This window comes from Coloeus monedula (assembly GCF_965178545.1).
Source record: "Coloeus monedula genome assembly, chromosome: 2".
Lineage (NCBI taxonomy): Eukaryota > Metazoa > Chordata > Aves > Passeriformes > Corvidae > Coloeus > Coloeus monedula.
The window spans coordinates 33,244,895-33,259,811 of NC_138782.1; the positions used below are offsets into that span (position 1 = coordinate 33,244,895).

General features: G+C 35.5%; 1 protein-coding gene across 1 annotated transcript in view; it reads left to right on the forward strand.

The window, feature by feature from the left end:
* The window catches only part of KIF6 (kinesin family member 6), a gene marked incomplete at both ends in the record, with an annotated part of 153,620 nt that overhangs the window by 83,476 nt on the left and 55,227 nt on the right, over positions 1-14,917 (forward strand). Inside the window, one exon of the mRNA XM_082303415.1 lies at positions 13,994-14,096. Within this exon, the coding sequence (XP_082159541.1) occupies positions 13,994-14,096 (103 nt within the window). The remainder of the gene's footprint in view (positions 1-13,993; positions 14,097-14,917) is intronic.

Sequence of the window (14,917 nt, forward strand, 5' to 3'; positions counted from 1 at the left end):
TTCTTCTGCAATACCTCCCCACTCTGATCAGCACTCTTGATTTATGCCATTTACATCTAGCTATATTTCTGGGGAGAAATAATTCTAAATATTTCAGAAATTTCCTTTAATCTTTAAGTGTACAGGGAGAGAGTGACATCAGTTTGAATAATGACCAGTGGCTGGAAACAGAAGAATGTCTTAGTTTTGTATCAGAAGTGTTAAAACAACTTTCTGTTAGGGAATACTAGAAGAAAAAGACTTCTGGGAAAACATCCTTTTGATTTTCAGCAGGTTTATTTAATTAACTGAAGCCGATACAAGAGCTCATGGCTCTGATACAGCACATTTAATATTGTAGTAAGCTTGAATGACAAGGAATGTCCATAATTTACTGTCCCCTTTTGATCTTCAGGAAAACAAGCAGTTTAAGGCCATCAAATAAACATAGTGTACTTGGCCTTCAGGAAGAATTACGCTATTTTTCTAGTGATTGTCACTTATTTCAACAGATTTTTGAGTGGCAAAACCGCTTTTAATTCTATGTCCTGACATAAGCAGATTTAGAGCTATAGAGGTTATTGGTTCAAAAATTGTCTTTTGATCCTTAGTTGCACATTAATTGTATAGTTCAGTTGGTTACAAATTTTGGTTAAAAAGGCATTGAAAGAAGTTGCTATTCACAGTGGGAATTGTGCCAATATGAAATGGAATTTCACTCAAATACTTTCTATTATATGATTGGGCTTTTTTGTTTTGTTTTGTTTTTTTTGGTGAGAGAATTTCCCTCAAATAGCTTCTGAGACCATTGAATTTTCACCAGAAAAACTCTGTGGTATGATGAGCCAGGAAGACAACAGGGGATTCTTCCCTCTGTGAGCAATCAATTTTGCCTTTAATATCTCTGGTACAAGAATGTCATCACTTTTGATTAAAATGAGAGTTTTTTGAATCATGGAAATAAAAGGCAATAATTAAAATTCAGAAGAACCCAGATTACTTTATTTTTAATTATGATTATTCTCAATTTTAATACAATAGACATGTTAGGCATCATAACAATAAAGTTCTCCTTTTCTCTTTTTATTTACTGTGGAGGCTATAGGCAGAATAGATAAAGCTGACAATAAATTAGTGGGAGCAGTTCTCTGAAGAGAACATATTTAGGTTATGTCAAGTGTGTTCCATGTTATTGTGCAATTGTATACATGTTGTAAAAAAGAAAAACAATTTGTATTTTGAATAATGAAGATGTCCTAATATTTGAGGGGGTTTTTTTCACTTGTTTATTCTCAGGAGCAAGTAAGGCTTTGTGTCTTTCTCCTTATCCATGTTTATTGTGTACATATGTTGGCTGTCTCTTCAATTGCCATGAATGTACTTGGGGGAAAAAATGTCTGTGCCTGTTTATTGGCAGGATCAGGAATCTGGCTTCTAAATTAATTTGCTTTCCATCATCACTGCTGAGGACGGAAAAAAAAATGTGTAATCATGTAGTGTAAATATAGATCTAATAGTAAGTGATTTGGAATCACCATCATTTTTCAAAGGCTCATGGAATTTGTGTAATTCTATAAATAGGCACCCACCAATAAGACAAAAAGATAAATGGTCAAGAAATTGCTAAAGATGAATGGATAGATTTCTGAAAGACAAACGTTTTGTGAATTATTATAAGCAAGTAGATGTTGCCAAATCATAGGTTTATTTTACCACACACCAGTATCATATCTGATTTTTATATCATGGGGAATGGTTGCTGTACATGAAGACAATGAATGATTATTTTGCTGAATGTGCTTATTTGTTGTTATGGAAGCAGGACTTACTTTTAATGGGATAGGCCACACTAACCCACAACTACAGGGCAAAAGGCACTTCCTGCCTTTAGGGACAATTTAAGATGGACGTTTCATCCAAAATTTGAATTAATTTTAGCATATTGAGGTTTCAGGGATTGAATTTGGAGTTAATATGTGCACTTCTGTTTCAAAATTATATTTGTAAACCCCAACATGGTTATTTCTAATGTTTTCTTTGAAGACAAAAAATAAAGTGAATAGCACAGATCTTTTGGTCAACTTAGTGGCAGTTGTCTCTGGCTATTCATTTTGCCTTTGTTATGATAGAAATTCATTCTCTGCAGCAATCCTGCCCTCAAAGATGGTACCTTAATCATTTCAGTGGCCCAATATGGTGGGATTTCACCTTGAGAGTATGGGAGAGTAGGAATTAGTTGTCCAGTAATTTTACAGTGCTCATAGTTTTATAACTCTAAACTCAAAATAGAAGTTTCTTGTCATTAAGTAGTAGTTCTTCATTAAAATGCATTAAGATATATTTAACAAAAAAATCTCCGATTTTTTGCAGCAGCAGTAGCATAAACATTGTTCAGCAAGTGATCCCCCTTGCTGCTTCCAACATGTAGCAAGCCTGAGACTGTCAGGTGGAGAATTAATCTTTAATGAATATGGTCCTCCTCTGTTCCCATTTATATTCCTTCTTGGTTCTGGAAGCAGTGCTGTAGTTAGGCATACAAGGTGTTCTTCATTCATCATCCTAGAGTGCATGTACCATGCTCCAAAAATGAATGTGCAAAGAGGAAAAGGTCCAGGTGAATCCCTAGACTGAAGGGAAGAGGCTTTGAAATCTGGCTGCAAAGGGCTACACATACAATGTAGTAAAGAATAATCCTTTTTTAGTTATTTCAAGATTGCAGAACTGGCAGTGGGGAACTCTCACATTCAGTGTTATTAATTCAAAACCTAGAGATATTTATATATTTGAGTGGCTATTTTCACAATAACAGTGGGAATTAAGGATTGTATTTCAGGTCAGAATGATAGTACTAGTTGGAGAACTTAACATTCCTGCTTTTAGTTACATTTTCAATTTAAAATATAGAGATTTTAAGCATTGTTTCTAGATCAGATGGGTTATTAGAACCCTATGGGTTGGGGTTTTTAAAATGTTTCTCAGTCTTCTATGAGGAGTGTCTGTGCCAAGAGGAATAAACAGGGATATTTGTTTGAATTCCAAAAATATTTCTGTAGTATTAATGAAATTTCTCAAGCATTTTTTATTCCTTCAAGCCATCTAAACTAGAGACACTTATTACCACTTACTACTTTTAGTCTTGATGTAAGCAGTGAGGTTATTGCTTTTATCCTTTTGTCATACATAAGAAGTCCCAAATTTACCACATACAAGGTTTTAGAGGCTTTTAGCTGATGCATAGGATTGGCTAGGGCAATAGTAACTTTCACTGACCCTGATAACATTTTAACCCAACTTCCTTCCATCCTCCTTCACTCAAATGTGCATTTAGGTGGTGTTTCTTTTGAACTGCACTGAAATAGCAAGTTACACATTTTGAGTATTCACATTAGTATATATCCACCCTAAGAAAAAAATTCATCCACATACTTAACCTTCTGCAGTTGTTCTGTGGTTTTACAGTGACAATTTTTGACCTTTTTTGTGGTAAAATTGCCAGAGCAGAAGTACTGTCATACCTAAACTTACTGAAGAGGGATATCAGTGGATACAATCAGAGGATAGGAACGCTGTTGTCACATTAGGAACTTGAAAGCATGTAAGCAGATATTCAGTAACAATAATTAATGTCTTAAAAATTTATAAGCAGCAAAAAGGGTCACCTCACCTGTCAAGCTGAGTTTGTTGTCAGTTATATTTTTATTGATAAAAGCAGTATTTCTGTTCAGTATACATGAATTTTTCCCTGCAATTGTTGATACAGTAGTAGAGTCTGAATGCATTTTTGTTTAAATGCAACATTTCAAAGTTGTCTGTAACCTCTGAAGTAAAGAAAGTTATAGATTTATCTTAGAATTTCTTAAGCATGGACTGTCTTAGAAGGACAGTAAAAGAAGCATCCAAATGGAGTTTATGTCTCTGCCTTTATACAGAGTTTTCCACTGGTCTCTGGGACCTGGGATAACTGAAGGCTGGTGGTGCTAGTAATGACTAAAGTGAAGAAGGCATTCAGAAGCACTGCCTTTCCATGTCCTGTGTAACTAGGTCCCCCACCTCATTCAGCAGGGAGCCCACCTTTTCCCTGGCCTTCCTTTCGTCACCTGTGCATGAAGTCCTCCTTGTTGTCTTTAAGCCGTTTCTTGCCATGTTACACTTTGTGTAGCCCAGTACAAGGACGGAACAGTTAAACAGCATAACAGCTGTACATGTATTATTTTAGCTGATAAGGTAATGTTAGGTCACAGGCTGGACTCGATGATCTCAAAGGCCTTTTCCAACCAAGCTGATTCTGTAAGTCTGTGGTTCTGTATACTCACTGTACAGCTCACATAAAATCAACATGAATATCCAGTTGCACTGGAAACAACCAATGGCTTCAGTTTTGGCATAAAAACAAAAGGAAGATACCTCATTCTTTACTTTTCTCTACAGAATGAATGTACTAGGGATGGAAATTAAACTTTCTTTTTAACAGTTTTAAGCTGCATTTCGAAAGGTCTTGCTATAGGTGCAATTTGATATCCTAAAATTTTAATCAGCTGTTCATATAGTTTTTTGTAACAAGGACAGCTATTACTTTTCCATTTTGATTAATTTATCAAAACTTCCATAGAGGCAGGATTTCTCTTTTTGCAAACAACTGCTAATGACAATAGCTAAACTATGTGAACTTAAGTAAACTTTGTATTATATATTAAGAATGTTCAAGTTGGTATTTATATTTCTGCTCATGGAATCTGTTTCTGAAGGTTTTATTCTTAGAATATTGAAAGTGAATACTGTTGATGTGTTGCATAATTTTGTTCATAAAAATGTGATGTGCATGCTATTTGTCATTATTGTCAGAAAACATTGTTTTAAATTCTGAGCTATTTCTTCCACTTTGTCCCATTTTTAGTAAGTAGCAGGATTTTGGTAAAACTAACTTAAATATAGCTCTAATTTGAATTTTTAATAAATTATTTTGATGAATGCCTCTGCTCAAAATGTTTTATTAAAAATACAAATTGCATCTTTACTTAAACCTGCTCAGCCTTTTACACTATGTTAACACTGATTCAGAAGACAAGTACACTTACTGGATGGGTTTGGCAAAACCGGTTTTGAAAAAGTATGTCTATGGCATTCAGAATAGTTTTTCTTTTTTCTACAGTCTACAAAGACTTAGTGTTTCCTTTACGATTCAATCCTTCAAGATTTTTTTCCCATTCAAAATAGAATATGGTCAAAAGAGTTCTTAAAAGCAGTAAAAAGCCTTTAAGAGCTGAGGAAAGTCTAAAATAATGAGTAGTTTCACCTAAAGATAGCTGAGAGTTTTGTAAAAACAATATGATAAAATTTGACAAGCTGAAGTGAAAGTTCAGGAGAGAAATTAGCCAGTTTGATTTTATGTATAAGTTCAGGCCCCATTGTTATCTCCTCCTTTTCTGCTTTGTCTGCTATTTCAAAACCACTGCAGATAAAAATGGAATATATGAATGTGTCTGGACTGGCAATGACTGCTCTCTTTCTACGTGCACTAATCTTTACTTAGTCTTACTAAAATGCAGTCTTTGTGTAACACAAGAGGCACAATGCCCTGAATTCCAAAGCAAATTGTACAACTTGTGTCAGGGTAGGTGTTTAAGAGCATGCAAGTTACACAAGTGTTCTCTAAACTTCTGCTGATTTATGGGCGCAGGACTCCCATTTTGGCTCTGCTGGACTTCTGGAGCTTGTCATGTGCCTAGACGTCCTCAGTTGTGAGATTATTTGAAACTTCTGAAGGCTTAATTTTGTGTGTATATTTAGAGTACAGTTAGTACACACTGATGCAGTCTGTAATGTAGCAGGTACAGGACTCCTTCAGAGAAGGATAAAAGGCTTCCTCGCTAGGTAAGTGCTTGAAATTTATTGTGGTCATTGCTGAGGTAAAACATATAACATGTCTAATTACTTTTTCAAGTAATTTGAAAACACAGCAGGCTCCTGTGTTCATTCTCGGAGGCAAACCCCAGTACAGCTTCAACAGAGCAAGAATCAAATTTCATTTTTCTACAGAGAAATTCCACTCATTTCTTAATTGCTGATGTTCAGCTTCCAAAAGAGCTAAGTGATGAAAGTGGTAAAGCTGTTCCTCTTGAATATAAATAGATAGTAAATTTTAAAATTAGGTTATCTAGATTGCTGCCTGGCAAAAAGAAATAGCTTACCAGGGAGTTTATCTCATGGTTTCTTCTCTCAACACTACCTCAGCATACCCCATTCAATGCTGGTTCCTGCTGGGAAAAAAAAAATAATAAAAAGACCAATTTCTCATGAAGTGACCCCTGCACTTCTGTAGTTTACAGCCTGAAATATTAAAAGATAGCCCCAAGATAGTACTAATTAATGGTGTACCCACTACAGAGGATTTTTTTCTTTTCTACCTAAGATGTAGTACATACAGGCTTCTACTTCAGAAAACCTCAGTATCTTAATAAAGAAAAAGCTAAAATGTAATATGAAATTAAAAGTACATTAAGTTTCCAAAACCAGATTGATGTTTATAACAAGTTCTTTTCCCTCTGCTAAATTGTTCTGAAAATGAAATATGCTTCTTTTGTGGTTTATGGTGTTACTGGCAAGCCTGGTGGTAGAAATGATTCTCCAGACACCAAAAATACATGCAGATGTCTACAGATGTCCCTAACAAAAAACTTCACTTGCATTTGGTCCAAGTTGTCATGACTCCATTGATGTAGGTTGTCATTTTGTAGAGCTCTTAAAATATTCTTATCCACCGCTCAGAGTAATTCTTCTAAAATTGAGAAAGATATATTGAAAAGGAGAATTTAAATACCATATCTATCACTCAAAACAGCATAGAACATGTAAATTGGGCACATGTTGAGACTGTTCCATTTTTTATAGATATGTTGGTCTAGTTGAAAAAGGCAGAAAAGTCTTTGAACCTAAAAGCCCTTTTTCAGGTCTAAGACAAGCAGCAAATGTTGCTGCTACGGCATGTCAAGTACATGAAGCATGTCAAAACACATTTAATTTGCTATTACTCAATCTTAATTGAAGTCTTCATTTTAAGCTCAGTAGTCTAAATTTGATTTAAAATCAACTCTAATTTGAATTGACTCAAATGCATAAATATAGGCCCTTTCTGGTATTTAGCGAAACTTTTACAACTGCATCAACCAATAAAGGGAACAGATTTAGATTCCTACAAAAGAAGGGAAATGCACAGTTTCTTTGTAATATCTGTTGTTTGATGTAAACTGAACAATGCATTATGACATATATATCCTGTTTTATGAGAAGTTATCTGAAATGTGTGATTCTGTCATATACAGAAGTGAATCTTACTTATTTAGAAGTGGCAGCACCATTGGGTGGGTCTCCTAAAGTTCTTGTGGGTTTGACTTCATATTTTCCTTCATATCCACCCACTGAGCTTCTGCCAAGCCTACCACGCTTCATTTCAGGCTTTCCCTTTGTACCTACTAATTAAGGACTTTCAATGTGTGTATGTATTATACAATCAAATATGGTATCACAGGCAGCTTTAAAGAAGTAAATGGTTGCAAATAGCAGCTGAATTTTTTTCTCCTTTGAAACCTACAAGGTGTCATACATGAAATGTAAAATACTTCTCGGATAATATTTGTGTCAGAACATGACTATCAGCAGGTACACTATTTCATTCCCCACTGCTGAGATCTGCAAACATTTTGGTTATGCCAAACAAATAGCCTCTAACTGCATTCTCATCTCTATGCTCCAACTTTGACATTGATAACTCTGGTGCCCAGTGGCTTTTTAAAGAGAATATACTAACGTAACCAGGTAACTCAAAAGTTGGCACGCTGTAAATAATCAGTGCTGGTGCAGATATTCTAGAGCATCTTTACTGCATGCCGTGTACTCTGAGAAATATAACAAAAATTATCTCTGAGAAGTATAACAAATTATACCTGAGAAATCTGTAAGAAATAAAAACATAACCACATAATCAGACAAAACTGACTTTTGCAGAGTTGACATTATATGTAATACCTAGGTATTTTGTTTTATTTTAATCATCTTAAAGCAATCCCATTTCTAGTGATATTAATTGCATTAGCAATGGTGCTTGTCTTTGATTTGTGTCCAACATGCTCCTGTACAAGATTGTTCTTTGCTGTTCATCATTTTCAGGGTTTCATTGAATGGTGATTTCTCTTCCATTTATGGATTATTTCAACATATATGGAATAGGTTGTTTCATCAATCACTTAATTTTGTGTGGAAGCGATAAGGTCTAGATAAGTTACCCATGCACCAAATAGCTCAAGGTTTCCACGGTGGGAATTTTCACTTGTGGCATGCAGTCTGACCTGCCTATGTTAATGTTCAGTACCACATTCAACATGCTCACAATCTCAATAAATTGTTCATTTTACCCTCTTCCTCCCCTGTAAATAAACAAAGAAACTCCAGAGCACAAGATATTAATTTATGCCCATGTTTTTTTTAGTTCATTGCATCTGAATATTCTGGTTTTCCTTCAAGGCTTTTAACTTCCCCAGAAACTTCAACACTGCAGGAGTGCTGTGAGCAACCTTGTTTTATGTCTTTCCCATTTTTGAATCATAGTCTAGTGAAGGTAGCCATATGTAACACACATGCTTTTCATGAGAAATTTAGCTGAGCTTTGCAGTGGGGAAGTATTTGTTGTATATTGTTTTGCCATTTGCTTGCCTATTTTTAAGTATTTATTCTTTATTGACTCATTATTGCAAGCTCTGTTACATCTTTTTCCATTCTGAACAGATGGCTATGATATCTTGATGGATCCTGGTAAAGATGTAACGAATTATGCTTACATGACCTCTAATACCTTAGTTCTATTGCAAAGACTTACCAAATAATTTGTCATTAGTTTCATTTGAAAGTTTTCACAGTTCCTTTGTTCCCATTTGATAATATGTGGAAATACATAATAGCCCAAACAGGCTGACAATCCTCATAAGAATGAAGACTCACAATTCACACTAGTTGCTATCCTGAAATTCTTCAGACTACTGTCACTTGAATGAGAGCTTTCCTTGAGCCAAGGGGACTTTTTGCTTCTATTGATTTCAGTGGAAGGGCTGACAATTCTTTTCTAACAGACCACTTAGTAGAAATTGAAAGAAAATGGAAAGACTTTTAGTCCTTCTTTCATGCAGAAAATGAAGTTTCTGCAAAACAGATACATGGGCAGATATGTGAACAGATGCCTTTCTCATCAGAATACATTGTCTGAACAGTTATTCCCAGGAGTTTGTCAACAGTCTTAATGTTCCTCCCTCAGAACAGATCAATTTGCAATCTTAATACTTCTCTTCTGGAGAGTTGTTTCCAATTTTTTTGTGGGTTAAACTGGCAGCCTCTGGCATGAGGGCTGCTGAAACCCCCTCAGAGCTCTCATACCAGGACCAAAATCTGGTTACAAGTGGTGTTGTGAGGAGACTCTGTGGTTCTGCTTTCAGACAGAGAAGATATCAATTTCATGCTATTGTTTGACAGATTTTTCCAGACCTAACTGAAGAGCAATGTAAATTTTTTTCTGTAGGTTTCATGCATTAAACTTTATGAAGATCTTCTCCCTCTGAGCAATAACCCTTTTTCAACAAACAAACTGAAAAACAGAAGGTGGCCAGACTCAAGACTGGAAGTGCCATTTCCAGATTGAGCAGTCTCAAAATTTTTATGGGGAAAAAAAACCAAAAACAAACCACTAAAATACAGTATTTTAAAATTGTCCAGTATTTATAGACTTTGGTCACTATTACAAGCTGCTGTAGGATTTTTCGGTGTTGGATATATTTTAAAAATCAGTATGGTCATGTAGATATGCAACTGGTTTTGATCACTTTTGACAACAAAATAAGGTCTATGGTTATCCCCTTGCATGTTCCTACCTTCTCAGTGTAGTCCTTGAGTAATTGCAGTGGATACTATTTAATTTTAAAATAGCATTCAGCCAAATACTTTCTCTGTTGGCAGTCGAAGAGCCAGCACCACACTATACTGTACATGTTCCATTAAAGTTTCTTTAAAATTAACATTTGGTGTTTAAGATGGCTGTAAACAGCATTTGTGTATGTAACAGCATAGAATAAATGCTAAAATCTCTAAATTAGTGAGTGATAGAATAGTATGCACAGTATCTGCTAGGGTCTTTGCTGATATACAGGCTTCTACCTCCTATAGGCATACAAATGAGTCCTTAAATCACTCTGAGCTTTTCTTACCTTAAAAAATAATCAGCAACATCCAAAATCCTTATCATGTTTTTGCTCACTGTGTTTTGAATTATTACTGATTTCAAGAGTTTAGGTTATTATCAATACTACATCAACCTTTCTATTTCTTGGTCATGTCAGATGTTGTTGCTCAAGTTCAGAGCTTGTGAGACATCACTGCCACCCTGCTGACTTACTCAAGTTCAGTGCGACAGCTGTAATTTGCACATTTCAGCAGAGGAGCCTATTGAACCAAATTTTTTTGCTTAATATGAAAGCTGACAGAGTTCACTGGATCAGAGTACAGACTGAAATCAAACCTTCGATGAGAACATTCCTAAGCATTCAAAGTCATACTGTGGATTGAACCTGAATTTTACCAAAAATTTCAGCTATGTGAATTTGCTCTAAATGATGATGGGTTTGCTGTGAATTTTGCATTGTGTGAGTTGGGCATATTTGTGTTTTAGTATTCAAGCCAAGTTGCACAATCTAAGAGGAAAGGTATAAGTAAAATTAGGTTGATAGAAACTTTATCTGTTTTTATGCAAACCTGTCAACTGGGGTTTCCTGAATGTGATTGAAAGAAAATTTTATGCTTTTTCCAATGATCTGGGTTATTTTTATGGTAATGATTATTCCAGGTCACATTGTAATGACTTGATGACATGTGTTCCCTGGTTCTCATCCTGCAGGATATGATGGTTCTTCCTTAGATAAGAATTTTCAAATATTTATTTTGTAACACTATGCCATGGTAATTAAGAAAGAGAGGAGGAATTTTTTGGCTTTTAAGAGTGAAAGAAATTGTTTTCTCTAGCAGTTTTATCTGAACTATTCCACTACCCTGCCAAAACTTTGTCCTTATCATTGGTTTCTTCTCTTAATTCTGTTTTTGTTTATATAATGTAAATATTGCTGTACATAGATTTCAATTTCAAAGCTAGAGAAAAACAAATCAATAACACCTTTTAAATGTTTAAATGAACATATAGCTTATTCGTTAGAATTAAGCCCAGGAGAAACAACATGCCAATAATGTTAATGCACCATGGCACTTGGAGGTCATTTGAAGGAAGGTGAGGCTATTTTATGAAATTACAGATTATTTAAGGAAATGTATATATAATGATGGAAGATACCACATCAACCGTGGAAAAGAAATAATCTTCACTACGGAGCAGAATGAAGACACAACTACTCCATCAAGATTTCAGTGTCTCTTGCAGTCTTTTACTGTTACTAACATTGTCTTCCCTTACTGTCTTCCTAAACGTCTCTGTCATTACCCATAGGCTGCAACATCCTTCTGCAGCTGTTTTATGCTCATATTATACTGAAATACAATCTCAATGGTCCTTTCTAAGTTTGTTTCCCTTTATACCATTTTCAGAATGGATTTGTTTACTACTTCATATGTTTCTCTATTTTCTTAAAATGAACTACATAAACCAGAAAATTTCCCCTTCCCAAGTGTTCTGGGGATCTATTTTTGTGTGCTTTGTTTGGCTGTACAGATTTGCTGCCTTTTCAAGCTAGTGCTGGAAAATGATTATCAGGTTATCCTTTAATTTTGGTTGATGCATTTTTGCCGGGCAGTAGCAATAATCACTGTAATAGTTTTGTTTTCTGAGCGTACTTTTGTGTTTTTACTTGTACTCTCAAACGCAGCACACAGCCAGAAGAGTTAAATACTTTACATTGCAGTGTTATGTATGAGTAAGGGCATGTCATTGTTTATCTTAGGCTCGATGATAAATTTTGTCCTGGCTTTCTGCTCTTAATACAAGCTTTTTCTGCAACAGAAGCAATTCTAGGGGTTCAATTCAGGCTGCATGTTAAAATTAGTGCTAGAGATGGGATGAATGTACTATAAAATTCTTCTTGCAAAGCTGCCTATTTTTCTTCAAGGCAGGTATGAAACATGAACATTATACTCTCGGGTCAGGACCACAGAAAAATATATTTTCCTGAATTCTCTTGCTCTTTTGGATCACACAACAGAAAATACTGCACTGTATCTTTCTTTGATTTTCTTATTCAAAAAGGGTGGAGCATTTCTGCATGCTTTGCCATTCAAACATTCCTGGTGGTTCTATTTTCAACTCAAAATTTTTGAATTAGTAACAGATGTGCTGGTTCATTTAACTGAAACAGGGGGCAAATTTTTCTCTGTATTTTAAATAAACTTTTTAAACTTTTACTTCGTCATTGAACCCTGAGTTCTAGTTCATGTTACCAGCCTTCTCTGTAAACAGTATGTTACATCACAGAAATCTCGCTGCAGTCAGTGGGAACTTATCCTGTTATAAGTATGAGGAGGTGCACAGAATATATTTAGAAGAAGAATATATTTAGAAGCTTATGGACCTAGATCCCAGTAAGGGGTAACATCCCAGTATTGCACATCCCAGCCTTTTTAGGCATGTTTTGCCTATTTCTTGCCTCAGTTTCACTGATGTAAATGAGTATGACTTGGTGACCCTAACCATGAAAACAATATATTTCATGCCTGTGAAATGAGAAAATTGTGTTAAAGAAAGCAGAAGAAAGCAGGAGAAACCTGGAGAAGGAGAAAACCCTCAAGCCAAAATTGCAAAGCAGGTAACCTGAAAAAGAACTGGTATACATGCATATGTTATTGGTAATGCTGGTCCATTGGCATAAAACATAGAGAAAACACTTGGACAGTGGATATCCTAGGAAGATTTATAGCTCCTGTTCCCAACGGATTTGGGGGTCTTGATAGCTCTGAGGCAGGAAGGCAGACTTGTGGGTAGGACAAAAGAAAGACTCAAGAGGGAAAAAAAACCAAGGAGGATCAAATTCCAGTTTAAGGAATATTATTTTCAAAGTTTAAGTTGCAATTTGGAGGTTGAATTAAAGGTGTAGCTATTTTGTATTCTTCACACAGTTTGAGTGTTACAATCCTCCCCCTTTCTGCTCCTGAAATATCTTCATTCCTGTAATTTATTTAAGTGCAAGTATCATCCTTTCTTCTTGCTTATTTATTGACATATATGTACTGGTGATAACACAGATGCTGGCATAAGCTCTCATTCTCCTTAAGCCTTTGAATTTTTTTGTTAATAAGAATACAGATACATGATAGCTTACTTGGATTTATAGATCATTAGCAATGAGAACTGAAAATAATTCAGACTGTAATAATTTTCTATAGTGATTTTTAAAGATTTGAAGGCCTTGACCTTCTGGTGCACAAAAGGAAACACCATGTTGTAAATGTAAAAAGGCAAGCTCCAACCATTTCGGTAGGTAGAATTCTTGCTTTGCCTAAAAGGGTATGGAAAAATATTTACTAATACGTAACTAAAAGCCCGATTTTTTTCTTCCAAGAGTACTGAAAATATTCGAGGTATATTTAGGGTCCGATGTGAAACAGATGAAAGAAATACAGAAGCAAATTGCATTTGCTGTTGTGAAAATACCTCTGGCTCATACTTAAGAATATTTCACATGCTTTAAATTTTCAAAGTTCAGTTTTACTTATGAACGTTTAAAATTATCTTGAGGAATTGTATACCTCAAGCATTCAGACTTTAGAGAAGTGGCGTGAAACATAATTAATTTGTTAGATAATAGAAATGTTTCGTCAAAAATGCTTTCCATCAGTGGAAACCTAACTTAGTCTTCTCTTTGCTTTAAGATCCCTGGGCTGACTTGCTGCATTTGTCTAAAAAGGATTTAAATAAGTGTAAAATGTCTGTCTTTTGATGACTCTGAAGTAATTCCCTTTTTTATTTTGTACCTCGGGGCAGGAGGAAAGATGTCACTTGGATGTCAGGAAGCTTTTGAAGTTTTCAAGCGGGACCATGCTGACAGTATAACCATTGAGGACAACAAACAGCTTCTGAAACAGAGGTGAGTGCCACAGCAAAATACAGCTGGGGGAAGACATCTGAGAGTTCACTAGCAGGGCAGGAACAGGCAATTTTACACCAGATATCCCAGGCCTCTGTTGAGGGCTTGTTACAGGTACTTCACCTTTTGTTACTTAGGACATTGCATGTTCAGAAGACACTGAGTGGTGATAGAAGAGCAGTCTGGATAGAATGAAAGTAGCATGAGGAATTTTAGTGCATATTTCCACTGGTTTTATTCATCTTCACAGCCATGTTGGAGCAATGTGGCAATGGCATTCATAATCAAGAATTTTCTAGAGGACATAAAATCCATGAGGCTGAATCAATTACTGCAATTTCCACTGTCAAAAATGCTTTACTGGCTTCAGCACTGAATTGGATAGTAAGCTGGGAGATGCTTAACATATGCATGTCTGGTGTTCCTAACCTGTTTGCCAAGTGATTTTAGCTTCTCTCTGCCAGTTTTGCATTCACAAACAGAAATAATACTTTCTTCCTCCACATTTGTTGTTAATGTTGGCTAAACACTTAATATGTCTGGTGAAAATAGTGATAATGGCAGAACATTGAGAACATGAATTTTCATACAGATTTTAAACCTCACAAATTAAACCACCAACACTTGTCTATGCTGATGGGATAACAGTACTGTTTCTTCGTCAGCTTTTCAGGTGTTAAGCCTCCTAGTACTGCAAAAGAAATACACAGCTTTGAGGTTGCAGAATGCCAAAAGCAGATCTCTCCATCTATACTTGTAACTACCATTTCCCCTAAGAGTTGCTTGGGGTATTTGGTTTGGTTTTTTCTGTTTGGTTGGGG